Source organism: Mixophyes fleayi, chromosome 10 (genome assembly GCF_038048845.1).
Source record: "Mixophyes fleayi isolate aMixFle1 chromosome 10, aMixFle1.hap1, whole genome shotgun sequence".
In the NCBI taxonomy this organism is placed as follows: Eukaryota; Metazoa; Chordata; class Amphibia; order Anura; family Limnodynastidae; genus Mixophyes; species Mixophyes fleayi.
This window is the reverse complement of record NC_134411.1, coordinates 57,454,414-57,471,271: the sequence shown is the minus strand read 5'-3', so window position 1 is coordinate 57,471,271 and position 16,858 is coordinate 57,454,414. Positions and strand designations below refer to the sequence as shown.

At 39.8% G+C, this 16,858-nt stretch overlaps 1 protein-coding gene and 1 long non-coding RNA gene across 2 annotated transcripts in view; one reads left to right on the top strand and one right to left on the bottom strand.

The window, feature by feature from the left end:
- Positions 1-16,858, bottom strand: part of CARMIL2 (capping protein regulator and myosin 1 linker 2) — a 1,059,949-nt gene that overhangs the window by 569,265 nt on the left and 473,826 nt on the right. The window contains exons 22-24 of the mRNA XM_075188807.1: positions 13,093-13,161; positions 10,240-10,333; positions 5,596-5,694 (exon numbers count right to left, since the gene is read on the bottom strand). Coding sequence (XP_075044908.1) covers positions 5,596-5,694; positions 10,240-10,333; positions 13,093-13,161 — 262 coding nt within the window. The remainder of the gene's footprint in view (positions 1-5,595; positions 5,695-10,239; positions 10,334-13,092; positions 13,162-16,858) is intronic.
- Positions 13,307-16,858, top strand: part of LOC142103486 (uncharacterized) — a 42,491-nt gene continuing 38,939 nt past the window's right edge. Inside the window, exon 1 of the long non-coding RNA XR_012679371.1 lies at positions 13,307-13,444. This is a non-coding gene — a long non-coding RNA (uncharacterized LOC142103486). The remainder of the gene's footprint in view (positions 13,445-16,858) is intronic.

Below are 16,858 nucleotides of genomic sequence, written 5' to 3'. Positions count from 1 at the left end.
ATCTGCATCATCCCTGGGTCTCTTGGGAAAGCTAAGTTTTTCCTAGCAACAGTTGAGTGAGAAACTGAAGGAGGAGACGCCGTCCTGGCACGTAACACTTGAGCTGTCATCTTGCTCACCAGGAGCTCCTTGCATCTCTTCAGATCTGGGTCAGTTGGAAACAAAGAGAAGACATAGCTCTTAAACTGAGGATCAAGCACAGTCGCCAAAATGTAGCCATCCGATTTCAAGATTTTGATAACGCTTGGATCCTGGCGAACCGAATAATGTACTTGATCTACAAGTTCGACATACTTGGCGCAATTGCTTTGTTTAATCTCCTCCTTCAGTTTCTCAAGCTGCTTTTCCAAAAGTCTAATTAAGGGAATCACTTAACTCAAGCTAATAGTGTCTGAACTCACTTCACAGGTTACTACTTCGAATGGTTTCAGCACCTTGCACAACACGGAAAGTATTCTCCACTGTGCTTGACTAAAATACATCCCTCTCCTTTCCCAATGTCATGGCTTGTGGAGTAAGCGTGGATTGCTTTTCGCTGTTCCTCCATCCGCAGAAGCATATACAGGGTGGAATTCCACCTTGTCACCACCTCTTGCTTCAGTTGGTGACAGGGCAAATTAAATTGCTCTTGTAGCTGCTGCAATCTCCTACACGCTGTTGACGAATGCCTGAAATGTCCAGATATTTTACGGGCCACAGACAGCATCTACTGCGCGCCCCTGTCATTTTTTAAAAAGCTCTGCACCACCAAGTTTACTGTGTGAGCAAAACAGGGAATGTGATGGAATTCACCCAGCTGTAATGCTCTCACAATATTGGTGGCGTTATCAGAAATGACATATCCTGAGGATAGTTCAAATGGGATAAGCCATGTTGCAATGACATTCCTTAATTTAAGTAACAGTTTGTCAGCTGTATGCCTCTTAGTGAAGCCGGTGATACACAGCGGAGCCTGCCTCTGACAAATGTGATGTACTTGGGTACTTGCTGCTACTGTTCCTGCTAGTGAAGGCAAATCACAAACCCAGTGGGCTGTCACAGTCCTATAATCTTTATTTTGCCCAGTTCCGCTTGTCCAGATATCTGTGGTTAAGTGTACAGTGGGCAGAATGGCATTTTGTAGCCCAATAATTACATTTTTACGAACCTTCTGGTAGAGGTGAGGAATAGCTTTTCTACTGAAATGGCATTGTGTTGGAATTTGGTAACGGGGACACAAGAACTCAAGTAATTGTCTAAGGCGTCTGGATGTAGATGAGAGAAGGGTCCTAGCTGATGATGGACTGCTTGTTGTTATTTTTTTGCATAGGTTTCTGATTTTCTCAACATCTTGCCATGAACTCGCTTCAAATGGAGTAACATTGATGAGGTTCCTAGATGGTTAAGGTCCCTACCTTCACTGACTGTGGCTTTACATATGCTACTAATGGCTAGACAACTGTTGTCAGGATTTGGGCAAAAATAATTTCACACATAAGAAGTGGATTTTTTGGTCTTATGTCCAGACATGAGAATGTCCTCCTTCTTCTCACGTGCCAGAACTGCTTCCACTGGTGCAGGACTTACACAAGCAACATAATACTCATCAACATCCTCATTAGCGCCCTCATTGACTACACAAATATCCCCCTCATCCTGTTGCAATTCCAAAGTGGCATCCTCAATTGGTGTATCACCGGCTTTACTTGGGCTGTTCAGGCACACATCTGCAGAAATGCTTAAAGGGGCCTTCTTTATGGGTACACTATCAGAATGGTCACAATCACACATAGCACTCGTGGATGGACTCTCCTCAGGGATTTGTGTCATTTCTGAATCTGAACATACATTTTCCTCTAATACCTTATTGTTATCTTCCAGCTCTGCTTTTACATGTAAAAGTATTTGGACACCACTTTTGTCCAAATGAGAAGGTCTTGCTTGGTCATGACTGACCTTACAAATAAATGCCTCAGTGACAGTTGCAGAACTCGCACTCATAGAGAAAGGCGAAGGCCTCATTCTTTCTTTGCCACTGCGTGTGCAGAATGGCATGTTGGCAATTTTATTTTTTTCTGCAGATAACTTTGCCTGTATTACAGGTTTTTTTTCTTGACCAAGGTAAAAGATGTTTTTTTACATTTTTGTTCCCTGACTTAAATACACTATGCACTTTTACGTAGGCTTTACCAGATGACGTAGAAGGATTACTATCATCATGACTGTTGCCAGCAGCTGGCGCTCCTGCTGTTCTGTGTACTGCTGGGGAATCCATTTTAATAACACCGTACACTTTGACTGCAAATTCAGAAGAAAAGCCTGCCAGGCCTAGCATTTGTATTACAGCAACGACACTTAGCAATGGAGCAATCCTCTCTGTGTGTGACCTATATAACACCGTACAATTTCACTGCAAATTCAGAAGAAAAGCCTGCCAGGAGTAGTAATTGTATTTCAGCAACGACACTTAGCATTGGAGCACTCGTCTTTGTGTGTACTCTATATAACACCATACAATTTGAGTGCAAATTCAGAAGAAAAGCCTGCCAGGCCTAGTATTTGTATTTCAGCAACTACACTTAGCAATGAAGCACTCCTCTTTGTGTGTAACCTATATAACACCATACAATTTGACTGCAAATTCAGAAGAAAAACCTGCCAGACCTAGTATTTGTATTTCAGCAATGAGAATTAGCAATGGAGCTCTCCTCTTTGTGTGTTACCTATATAACACAGTACAATGTGACTGCAGATTTACAGTTTTACACCAAGCCTGCCAGCCCAAGTACTTGTATTTCAGCAATAATAATTAGCAATGGAGCTCTCCTCATTATGTGTTACCTATATAACACAGTAGAATGTGACTGCAGATTTATAGTTTTACACCAAGCCTGCCAGCTCAAGTATTTGTATTTTAGCAATGATAATTAGCAATGAAGCAATGGAGCTCTCAAAAATGTCACTGTACATTCTGTTGAACAATGCTACCCCCTCCTCTTTCTATTCTATCTAGCTTGCTGCCCAACTGTCAGAGTGTGCTACCCCTTCTGTGTCCCTCTGTGAAATGGCGCTAGATCGCTGTGGAGTGCGGTACTTATAGAACTTAAAATTTGCGAGATCCGAGATCCGACGACCTAACAATGAAGTTTTGCCTCATTTTCGATTCCGAAAAAGTGGGAAAAAGCCGGCTCGGCACTCGGATATGCTGAGTTCGGGTGTGTTCGGTTCTCGGGGAACCGAGCCTGAGCATCCCTACACAGAACCCTGACTTCAACCCCATTGAACACCTTTGGGATGAAGGGATGAACTGGACCAGAGATTGCGAGCCAGGTCTTCTTGTCCAACATCAGTACCTGACCTCATAAATGCTCTACTGAATGAAGGGGCACAAATTCCCATAGAAACACTCCAACATCTTGTGGAAGCCTTCCAAGAAGAGTGGAAGTTGTTATAGCTACAAAAGGGGGACTATCTCCATATTAAAGTATATGTACTTGAATACAATGTCAATACATACAGTCCCTGTTGATGTAATGGTCAAGTGTCCGAATACTTTTGTCCATATAGTATATATATATATATATATATATATATATATATATAGATAGATATGGTAGATTCAATTAGAACAACGGAGTCCGTGCATTATAATTTCTCAGCTGATTTTTGCTCGCAACGCTATGTGCCGCGAGCAGAAATTGCTGAGAAATTACCATAGTAATGGTAATAATTTGCGGGCCGTATTGTTCAAAGGGATAATGCTGCTAAAATCTACTCCTATAAGTTGAATAAATTATAATTTAGACAACTGTGGATTAGTTGACAGCCCTTACTGTTTGGTCAATACAAATATAAATATAATAATATAGGCTGGATTTGACTTCTATCCTTCTTAAGGAACCAAATTTGGAGATGAAGAAACTGTCAAGGACTGTTTGTAGCCGATTGTACAATGTGAATACTGTGGCAGCTGCAGGATATTTTCTTATGGTAGATTTAAAAGCTTTTAAAGTTTGATGTCCGGACAGTTGAAAATAATTATAGGGAGAGTTGCTAGATTCCACAATTAACTCCTGTTTAGTGCTTCAGAACTAACTATTGGTGAACTGATCACTAGTAATATTGGGATAGTGGTGAGATTGATTCTGCTTCACTGCACCAGAGATCTGTCACTTCACCCACACCGCCATTTGATTGAAATATATTATTCCTCTCGTTTTAGAGAGAATCAAACAGCAAACAGGATTTGGTGTTCATCATAGTTTGGATTAATTAATTTGCAAGTATTAACACATAAAAATATGCATATCAACATTTGAATGTATTACATTTATTCACTTTAAGTATTTACTCATATATGAATGATCACACATGTTAGCAATAATATACCAGCAGTACTGCTATTTCATATTATATTTAATGTTTATTGAATTTTTATAATAAATGTGATGATTTTACATTTTGCATTTTACATGTATATTGCATATTGTGTAATTGGTCGCTGATTTTTTTATTAATGCTAAGTGTTTATTTAGTGCAGCTTAAACTTTCTTTGGTTTTTCTATACTTGCTTACATAGTCAGACTCTTTAATTAACAGTAGCTTTACATACACATAGACCTATATTTATTATCATTAATTTATATATTTAGCGCTAAAGATATTTTCCTATTTTTCTATATCCCCAAAAAAACTCCCTCTATTATACTGTTCCAAAATTCTTATCATCTAAAATTTTGGGGTTATAATGTAAGACTAAGATCAACACTATTCTTACTGATTCTTACTCATATTTTGGATTGAGAAACTAACCTTGCCATACAGAGACAGAACATACCATCACTGCGCTCCATAGCTAAATTTGGGGGAGAACCCGGCAATTGATGTCAAACCCCATTAAGGGCATCACTCAAAAGAGTAAATTGGGGGCCTCGCCCTACGATCGGATCATTTTAACATCAGCACTTCTGCAGCTTATGTCTCAGAATTAAAATATGTCTTCTATTGAGATCTGTTGAATGGGAGTAGAAGCAGTGGCGAAGCTACTGTTGTTGCAGGGTGTGTTCTGGCTATGGGGCCCGGAGGTGATAATGACTTAGTGGTGCTGGTAACTCAGCTCCCAAGGCCCTTGCTATGCTTTTATCAGCATTGACGGAAGGAGGGGGGGGGGGGGAATAAAAAACATGCACCATCCATTGCACATGCAAAAAGCAAAGAAGAGCAAAGAGGTGGGCATAAGGAGGATGGCTGCCCCTCCCCTAAACTTTGCTCTGAAGCCATGCAACGGAGTGTTACCTCCCTAAGAGCATTGATTCCTTTAGCAATACAGAGTCCTGGCTTTGTGTAAGCTGGGATGTGGGGGGTGTAAGGCAATACTAAGGAAGATTTTGTAAAATGGACAACTGCTTTAACGTTTTTGTAATTTTACAGAAAAACACATATTGACCTCTTGGCAAATTAAACTTTTATCCCTAATATAGATCTCATGAGGTGAAATTACCTTGAAAATTAGTTTATAATTCATTACATTTAGCATTTTTTAAACGTTCCTTATATATGTAACATGAAGGAAAAGAGTTGGTTATTTAAGTTTTACTTATTTTATTTTTTGTTTACCTCTTGGGATAAAATGGGTGTTGTATCATTTTGTAAATCATTTACTTTTTCACTCACATTGCATGCCAGGTTATTGTTCCTTAGGAGATAATTTTGTATCTATTAAATAAAACAGAGGAGTCATTAATGTAGATCAATCACATCATTCTGAAATATTCATTTTGACATATGCTTTTCATGCATTTGGCATTAAACAAAAATAATAATAATAATAATAATAAAATGTGGCTGAAACATATTTTGGACACAGATAGAGTATTTTAATACAATAGGTAAATCTTGTATCTGAGAGATCAAACTTGACAATTAAACTGCCTATATTTGTCCAAAAGCATAATAATAGAAAATGAGTAATTCTAAGATGCTCTGTTTATATTCAGCCTGTCACTTTCTCTAGACAGTAGAGGTAACATCAAACATAAGGACAAAGCTATAGAGGGTACAAGGGCCCCACTTACCCTGAGGGCCCCATTTTGCTCTCAGAACAGCAGAGTATGTGCATTGCGTTTTCTACCTAGAGCACAGCAGAGGACCTGGGTAGGGAGGCATTGCCGAGACCCTACACAAATTTTGTTATGAGGCCTGGTGATACATTGTTCTGCTCCTGATTGCACCCACATAACATGTAAACCAGAAAAGCATTGTAGATGTTTAAAATTTTAGAAATTGCCTCTCTTAACAGATAGAATCCACTAGTATCTTTGGATGCTAGAAAATATATAAAATATTATCCATATGTCAACTAATAAATATATTTTGTTCTAATAAATATACAGGATAATGAAAAAAATAGCTCAGATTAGCTATGTACCTTAATAAACTTAACAACATTTCAAGAGTATTGCTAGCAAAATGTAATGTTTTAAAATAGCGATTAAGAAATTAAGAGATTCCTCATTTTAACCCCTTTACCACTGAGGCTTTTCTCAACACTGTCCGGGATCTATTTTTGCATTTTTTTGGGCTGATCGCATTCCAACATCCATAAAAGTAATTTGTTAATGCAGTACCAACATAAATTATACTTTTTTTTCCTGTCAAAAGACATTGCATTTTCAGTTAAAACCATTAGTTTGCTTATGCCTCCTCGCACAACAAAGATAATCTACCCAAAATGGCGAAGAAATGGCTGTTGGATAGAAACCATTCATGGCAGTAGAAATCTCCAATATATGTCAAATAGATCATGAAACACTCTAAATACATTTGATTATTATTTTTTATAAATTATATCATCATTAATATAAGTTGTCATAGCTCACTGTCTGTTCCCACCTGGCCCACCTCTTCAATTTATCCCTCTCGTCTGGTACACTTCAAACTTGATCCCACCTCCCTGTCCAATTACCACCCCATTTTTCTCCTCCCTTTCGCCTTTAAGTTACTTGATCGCCTAGTCTACAGCCATCTCACTAACTACCTCTCCAATAACTCCCTCCTTGAGTATCTCCAATCCGGTCTCTGGACCCTTCACTCCATGGAAACTGCCTTAGCTAAAGTCACTAATGACCTTCTATCTGCCAAATCTAAAGGCCACTGCTCCCTCCTAATCCTCATGGACCTTTCTACAGCCTTCGACACAGTCGATCACCCTTTCCTGCTGCATACCCTTCGCTCCTTTGGCCTTTTTGACAGTGTCCTCTCTTGGTTCACCTCTGATTTCTCTAACCTCTCCTTCTCTATCTCTAACTCTGGCTCCTCCTCTTACTCTTCCCCACTTCCCATAGGAGTCCCTCAGGGCTCCGTCCTTAGCCCTCTGCTCTTCTCTTTGGACACCTCTTCAAAGGGTGATCTTATCAGCTCCTTCGGCCTCCAGTGCCACCTCTATGCTGATGACACCGAAATCTACCTTTCCTCTCCTGCTCTTTCTCCTTCCATCCTCAAAAAAGGTGTCCTGCCATCTCTCTGCTATTTCCTCCTGGATGGCCCAACATTTTATCAAACTTAATATGGCCAAAACAGAATTTATTACCTCCCCCCCCTCTAGAGACTCCTCTCCTCCCATCCTCTCCACCACTATTGGTTCTACCATCGTCTCCTCTTTACCCCAAGTTCACTGCCTGGGGTTCACTTTTGACTTCTCCCTCTCCTTCACCCCTTACATTCAATCACTCATCCAATCCTGCTTCTTCCATCTCCGCAATATAAACCGGATTACACATTCCTCTCCAAGGAGGCCACCAAAACTCTCATCCACTCTCTGATTATTTTCCGCCTTGATTATTGCAATCTCCTCCTCACTGGCCTCCCCCTTACCCATCATACCTCTTCAGTCTATACTTAATGCTGCAACCCGACTCATCTACCTCTCCCACCGGTCATCTTCTGCCTGCCCTCTCTACCAAGCTATAAACTGGCTCCTTCTCCACTTTAGAATCCTCTTCAAACTCCTCACCCTTACATATAAAGCCCTCTCTAACTCCACTGCTCCATATCTCTCCAACTTAATCTCCACTCATACTCTTTCTCGCCCACTGCGGTCTTCCAATGACCGCCGCCTCATCTCCCAACTGGTCACCACCTCTCATTCCCGCATTCAAGACATCTCCCATGCTGCCCCCTTTCTCTGGAACAAGCTCCCCTGTTCTATCAGGCTGCCACCTAGCCTGTATAACTTTAATTGCTCCCTCAAAACCCATCTGTTCAGGCTAGCCTACCTTTCCTCCGCCTAACCCTGCTCTCTTACAACCCTCTTCTCTATTTTGCTATACTATCCTCACCAGTGTCGGACTGGAGCATGAAGAGCCCACGGGGAATACAATGGTGGAAGCCCACCAAAGGGGCTGTGGCTAGCCACAAGAGAGGTGTAACCAAACCACTAGAGGGGGTGGGTAAGCCCATAAAATACAGCCTGCACCATAGTGCCATCACACACATATTACATTGCCATAAGTGCCCGGTGCAATCACACACACATTACTGTGCCCCTTCATTACCATGTTATGCCTCCTTATGATCACACTGCGCCCTCCATGTTGCTTGTGCTCCCCCCTTCACCTGGCCCCCCTTCATCAGTGCCATGAAGCTTTTGCTCCCCCTTCATCACACTGTGCCATGCTGCTTCCCCCCTTTATCACTCTGTACCATATGCTTGCCCCTTTCTTCACTCTGTGCCATCCTGCTCCCCCCTCACTCTGTGCCATCCCGCTATCCCCTACATCACTCTATGTCATTCTGCCTCCCCCTTTATCACTCTGTGCCATTACCCCTTCATCACACTGTGCCATCCTGCTCCCCTCTTCATCCCTCTGTGCCATACTGCTCCTCCCATTACTCTGTGCCATCCTGCTACCCCCTTCATCACTCTGTGACATTCCCCCTTCATCACTCTGTGCCATTCTGCCCCCCTTCATCACTCTGTGCCATTCTGCTCCCCCCTCATCACTCTGTGCCATCCTGCTCCCCCTCATCACTCTGTGCCATTCTGCTCTCCCTTCTTCATCACTCTGTGCCATGCTTCTTTCCCCCCCTTGTCTCCATTTCTTTACTTACCTTCTTATTGGCTTCTTTTTTCTCTTCTCTTTTCTTCTCTTCGTGTCTTCTTGCTTGCTTGCTGGCTCCTCTCTGCGCCACTCCTCACTGAATGTTGGGCATGATGACGTCACACTGCGATCAGGTAAGTTTTTGTTTTTTTTCAGTAACCTGCTCCACCCCACCAACGAAGAGGGCAGAGCCATTAGGCTTCGGTGCCCACCGGGGAATACCCCGGCTCCCAGGTGGGCCAGTCCAACCCTGATCCTCACTATACCTCGCCCCCTCCTTCTTATTCCTTTGCGTCCTTCCCCTCAGTGTTCTCATTCCTCATCCCCTATTGCCACTATATGTCTCCTGTTAGTCTCCCCTCACCTTTAGATTGTAAGCTCCCTTGAGCAGGGCCCTCTTTCCTTGTGTCCTTCTTCTCCTGTTTACCTTTAGCACTCCGCCTCTTCTCTCTATTTATTCCCTTGACTCCTAGCCCCCTTATTTTTGCTCTTCTCTAGTGCCTCATCTTCGCTATCTCTGCCTTTATCCTGTAACTAGTACCCCACTCTACTAGGCCCTGGCGTATCCCCTTTTTCGCTCCCCACCTTCCTCCTTCACTTCCCTTTCTACCTGTAGACTGGGAGTCACTTCAACCTCTTTGCCCTGCGCACCTTTCTCTGCCAAACTGGTAATTAGCCTGATTAAAGTTGAGACAGCCATAGGCTGTAGGGTCCACTCACCTTCCACCCTAATGGACGGTAGGCAAAAATAACTGGTCCCTAATTTAAAATCTGGATTCCTTCACCCCTCCCCACCAACATGGGATTTTTCAATGCCTGCATTGTAATCTAGATCAATCCAAATTATATCATTTTGATTGTGATATGCTATTAGTTTTTCTTTATCAGTTCATAAGTGCAATTTTTACCACTTTCTTTCTAATTTTTTATGTCTATAACTAATATCTGCTACATTTATCTCTCTCTCTAGAATAAATCTAAATGCATACCTACTCCTCATACACATTCCCCTTTCAGAGTAGCATTCAGGCAAAATTATTAGTGTCTACCTTTAGTAGCCCTTGTTGCAATCACCACCTCAAAGACTTCACTTAATACTATAAACTGTACATATTATTTAGGGCACATTGATATCAGTAAACAAGATGATGTTCATACCAACCTGATGCAGTGCATCTTCTGTTTTTCCTGGATTCAATCGGTATGCTTGTGATATGTCACTTATTGGGAAAGGCATTGACATTAATGAGTAATTCCTGCAAATTGTGAAATTAGAAAGTATTTAATGTAGTATTCATAGTAGTAGAAAATTGATCCACTTTATTTTAATGTGGCAAAAATTTGCCAATAATCATAATTACTTTTAAAGTAAAAAAAACACATATAAACACATGTGATGTATAGTAATGTCACATATTTCAGCTAAACAGTAAAAAGTCTAACTTTTGTTGCTTTATATGCTTTTAAGTTTATTAATTTTATTCCTTCCATATGACTTATTGGCAATATAACATCTACTGTGTCCAGTCAATAGACATCAACACATCACATCTACCCACTGAAACAATTGGGTAATTACCACTAATACTATTCCATTTTGTTTTCAAAACTACAGATTTATCACTTTCATAGAAATCTAAAGCAAATGATTGGGATCATAACACTAAGAAAACATGTGTAGTAGTAAACCAATATATATAGTTGCTGATGTATGCAATCATTTTAATAAATCTCTATAAAATGTTTTAAGTATAATTATCAAAATGTGTTTTACATTATTTTCTATTTTAAGTATGCTATATAACCACACTCCATGCTAGCAAAAATGATATAATCTAAAATGCATGCAGAATAATTTCCATATATTTAGATGGGGTAAAAGACAAAGTTGTCTTTGTAAACAAGACAACCGCTACGTAGGTTAATATGTAAATACTTTTCCCAAATTCCAGTGGTTTTTCCAGTAAGAGGTTATGACAAGACAGAACTACCAGATATCTTCTTTTGTGCATATTACTGTCCTGTACCTCAAGCAAATGCCAGAGTTGTTTGGGAACATTTTCAGAACCTTAAATGGAGTATGGTACCATCTGGTAAGTAAATTATAATTACCGCCATGGGTTATTGTGCTAATTTGTGCTTTTTATCTTCTAATAACTTTTTAGCCATCTTTATCAAACTAATGTCACTGATCTCTCATCTAAATATGCTAGGACATCCTAAGAGATGACTGCCTTAAGTATAGTTGATGAAAACTAAAAGAAGCAAATGCTCTCTGCATCATTCAACAATCCAAGCCAGTGGTGAGAGACCCTTCTGTTTTGCCATGGTGTCCAAAATAGAAGCACAACATATTTTAAACAGCCTGAAAAGTTATTTGTTAACAAAGAATTTTAGGATTGAAGTTGGCTTCACTCAAACAGCAAAATAGATATATCTACACTAACAAAGGACATATGTTGTCACTGAAAACTAAAAATAACTTTCAAAATGGAAATCAATTTTGCACAATATATTTTACAGCAATTTGCTGTTAAATAATTTTTGAGCCTCACCCACTGAGTCCCTATTACATTAAATTTTACTTTTAGTTTCTCCATACCTTCTTTAGTTGACATGAAGAGATACAGGCTTTCTACATTCAGAGTCGTCAACAAACAACTACTATGTAAACATAAATCTTGAATCTTAATGGAAATAAAACTGGGATATCTTTGATGTAGAAACATTGTGTCATTGCTAAAGAAAATTCCTGCAGAGTCTGTCGTACCTACTTGGACATATTACTATATATTAGCTGACAATTTCCCATTCTATATTTTGTTTAAAATGTATGTAAATCCTCTTTTTTCCACTAAATCAACTGCCTATTCTATCTTCAATGGTCCGAATGTGATTTTTTACTATTTTGCAGTTTATTCTTATGCAAAATCTTCCACATTGTTAATTTATTGTGCCCTTCCCTTGCTATATTAAAAAGAAACAAGCAAATAGGCTTTCCAATTTCACAGATCACAAAAAAGTGCTCCATTTCTAAATCAGTTGCAAAAATAGTCTGTGATACAAGTTGGATAAAAGGACAATCCCTTTACTGAGAACTGTTAGTATATTGTCACAGTTGTGGGAGAGAAATTTAAGATGATTCAATCAAAGTACTACACATGACTTTTCATTTGTGGCATATGGACTTGTGTTTCAAAGTGGATAACTTCATGTATGCAAACTGCTTTATGGAAACAACAAGTAGGCTTAAGACCAAATATCCTCTTATAAATCAGCAGAGAGGTAATATGATTGTAGCAATGTATATTAAAGAGTAAACATTCAGCCATCAATCAGTTAAGATTTCTTAATTACTGAAGAAATTCCAGCCCCTAAAAGAAGAGGAAGTAGATTACACAGATTAAAACTCAAGGAGTTTTTCTGAATTAAAACACTTGAAACCCTGAATCCAAAGGGATAAAGATTATGATTCATGTTCTAGTTGCTTCTGCATGTTTAAAAGACAAGCAAATTTATGATTGGACATATTTTGCAACAATGAGATAAGTAACATGCTTATAGGTTATGGGAACCATTTATTTATGGAACTTCTTCCATGGACGTCTTGAATGTGCCATGTGAAACAGTTGCTATTCCTCTGTAGGGTATATCAGTTACTGAGATGGAAGATTCCCTGCCCTTGGTAGTGTAAGCTATTATCTTGAGTGCTGATTCTGTACCAAAGCTAAGTGAAACTTTTTCTATCTAAGTTGCTGGTGTTCTGTTAATGAAATTTGATAATTTTACAATGGAAAAGTAGAGATATGGCATACCACCATATACCAGCCACTTCAACCACTATATTGTACATATGTTTTAATTTTTCTTGTAATACAATTACCTTGATATATAAGGTTCTATTTTGAATTGAACAAAACCTCTGTCCTTTAAAAAACTGCAGCTTATACATGTTTAAAGCTCAAAATTACTCATAAGCGATTGTTTGCTGTGGTTTAAAAATAAACAATTTTACCTTTCCATTGCATGGGCTACATCCAGAAACCCAAAAGCCGTTGTATTATTTCTGTCCCAAATTAATGTCCTGTTGGAAATGAAAACATAGGTAACATACATTGTCTACTTTTCGGGAGTAAAAGCAACATCAAATATTAAGCATAAAGATGCTCAAGCAATATAAGAGGTATGTGAAAAATGGATTTACTAAATTAATTATGTTTATCTTTCACTGCTGCAAACTATGGGCTCTCTGTTCCAGCATTAAACCGCCACAGTGCTGCAGTTTGTGAGCAGAGCACCATATGTCAGAGATGTTACTTTACCTCCTCACTCCAGTGAGATTGCTGAGCCAAAGCAACTGAGAGGAGGTTAGTATTCATTAAGTTATTTATTAACAGTCATAAATATAGCTCCACGCAGCTCAAAGCTCTTTGCAAATAATATTTTTAATCCTTCACATCAGTACTTGCCCCCAGTGGAGCTTGCAATCTATGTTCCCTACCATACAGAAACACACTACTGTTAATTTCATCAGAAGTCAATATGCCTACCAGTATGTCTTTGGCAAGTGGGAGGGAACAAAAGAATGTGATGGAAACCTATGCAAGCAAGAGGAGAATATACAAACTCCACACAGATAGGGTCCTGGTCAAAACTGAACCCACGATCAAATCCAGTACTGTGAGGCAGTAATGCTAAACACTGTGCCATCATGTCAAGGAAAGAAAAGAAATATGCCACTGTTTTATTTTCCTTTAATTCATAGACCCCCCCATGTCAATTTATTGAAGTCGAAGCTTTTCCGCTTTTCCTTTACTAGTGGTCTTATCGTTTGAAGTACATACTATTTGGAATTTCAACACAGTCGCTTTCTGCTGTCTCCCTTGATCAATTATCGCCTTATTTTTATCCCCTCATATCCCCTACTGTCATTTTGTGTAATTTCAACACCCTGATTGATATTCCACATTCTTTTTCTGTTTCCAAATTACACTAACCTCCTCTCTTGAGCTCTCCCATTAGACTGACTCTGCTATTTATTGTGATGGCCACTTTCTTGACCTGTTTTCTCCCACATTTGTTCAGTTACATTTCTTTAACCCTCTTTTCCTCTCTCTCAGACCAATCACCTGATCACCTGCATTCTCTTCTCCACCACTTTGCACTGTAACTCTACCAAGTTCATACCCATAAATATGTCAGTTTTATTAATTTTAAACAACTTTCAAATCAGAGCCGTAACGACGGCGGAGCGGGCGGTGTGACCGCCCAGGGGGGCACAGCCGCCCGATACCTGCCTCTGTGCCCACAATTCATTCAGGGCATCAAAAGCAGTGCAGTGGAACGCATTTGCGTTCCAAATGCCGAGGTGACCTGGAAGAAAGTTGGTTTCATCCCCGCTGACGAGCGGGTCATATCCGGAGCCATGAGCTATCACGCTTACTACAGGAGCGTTTAGGAGATCCTAATAAGCAGGTCTGTGTTTTGAATTTTTCACGTGCTGTCTATTGTGATTCCCTCCGGAGGGTGAAGACAACATTGGGTAAGAAGTACGTTGTTTAGTTTGAACCGCAGAACTATTATCACTATCCGCTTCAGAGAACTAGGTTATTGAATCAATGTATCCAGTTGTAACATATTGGACTTGATTATCATTACGACTACAGAGGCACAATTTCTGATCTATACTGGATTTGACCCCGAAGTGGTATAATTTGGAGTTACAGTCCTTTCAAACAAGACGTTTTTTGATTATATATTTTTATTTTTTACACTTTATTTTTTACTTTTTATTTATTTTTATTTTATTTTTCTACCTGTTTTTGATCTGTGACTATGAGTTTTCTATCCACTTGTATGAGGCTAGAACAATTATTACAATCCATCTGTTACCTCAGTACTGAAGGTTTGTCTGTATACCGGGTCCACTGGACCTAAATGCTGGCTGGTTATATGTTTTTTTATACACTCTGTTTTTTATATATTCTATTTGTGTATAGATTCCTCCAATTGTACTGTCGGTAAATAAAACACTGTTCCTTTTGGATTGCCTATGTTTTCAATATTCTCCGTTGGTTCTTGACAGATTCTCCATTTATATTGATATAAACACCAGTGATAGAGGTTTTTCGCAGCGCAACCTGTTTTGTTTGTTAGGATCTTTCCGAAGACCTTGCAGGACAGATCAATAACCTTTATAATCAAGTTAGCAATGGTCTGTGAGAGGCAGCTTGACCCTTCCTGTCTGCTGAAAGGATGACAAATTCTGTTTTTCTCCACTGCTCTGTAACATCCAGAGCCATAACTAGGCAGGTGCGGGCAGTGCCGTCACCCAGGGCGCAAGCCCAAGGGTGCGCAGTTGCCCGATACCTGCCTCTGTGCCCAGGCGAACCACAGCTCTAATCTCGGCAGTTTTCCCCACAAGCAACAATTAATTCCAGGCATCAGAAGCAGTGGAACGCATGTGCGTTCTGGGGTAAATGCATGGACTGGGGTAAATGCATGGTCCTCCAAGGAACCCACAGACCGCAAGTGCAAATACTAATTAACCACTGTGTTTGACATGTGGTGCCACTGGTATTTAACCCAGTGCCATATATCTATATAGATATAAATATATATACATGCATTTGGCTTTTCATGCATTTGAAAATATGTGTAACAGAATTTTTTCAGTAAAGTGCCAACCACACCCCCACATTAGGTTGGCCACACCCACTCGGCAAATGTCACGCCCACTTAGATGGGGGGCGCCGGTGCCCTGTCTCGCCCAGGGCACTAAAATGTCTAGTTATGGCACTGCTTTCAATCTCTCTGCAACAACATCTCGACCCAGTTTCCACATTCTCTCATTCTGATTTGACAGTCTCACATCTTAATAACCTCCTAGCAATAACCCTTGATCAAGTGGCTGCAGAATCTATTTTCTTCAGCATTGAACAAGACCTCACTGTGGAGCACAAAGGAAACATGTTACCTACATAATATACTTCCAGTGTCTCATATCTATCTGCTCAATTTTCTAACCCCATACACTGTTGTAACATAGAAACATAGCATTTGGTGTCAGATAAAAACCGCTTGGCCCATCTAGTCTGCCCATTTTTTAATAAACCTATGGTAACCTCAAACCCTATTTGGTCCTTTAATCTTTGCAATGGTATCCTTATGTCTATTCCAAGCATGTTTAAATTGCTCTACTCTTTTAGCCTCTACCACCTCTGATTGTAGGCTATTCCACTTGTCTACTACCCTTTCTGTGAAATAATTTTCCTCAAATTTTCACTGAACCTACTTCCCTCCAGTTTCCGTGTATGTCCATGTGTTCTAATCATTCTTTACCTTTGAAGAATGTTTCTCTCCTGTACCTTGCTAAAACCCTTGATATATTTGAAAGTTCATATCATGTCCTCAAATTTCCCTTCTCTGCTCCAAACTATACATATTAAGATCTTTTAGTCTTTCCTGGTAAGTACACAGTATTCTAGATGAGGCCGTATTAAATGATCTATCAAGTGGCATTATTACTTCTTTCCTTCTGCTACTTATTCCTCTCCCTATGCAACTAAGCATCTGACTTGCCTCCCTCATTGTTTTGTTACATTGCTTTACTGCCTTTAAGTTAACTGAAATAGTGACTGCTAGAACCCTTTCCTCTTCAGTAGTTTCCATTATAGTGCCATTAATACTATATTTAGCCTTTGGGTTTTTCATACTTCACTGTCACTAGCTGTCACACAACGGTCTCCGGGTATCTCCACTCGAGGATCTCCCCATTGTGC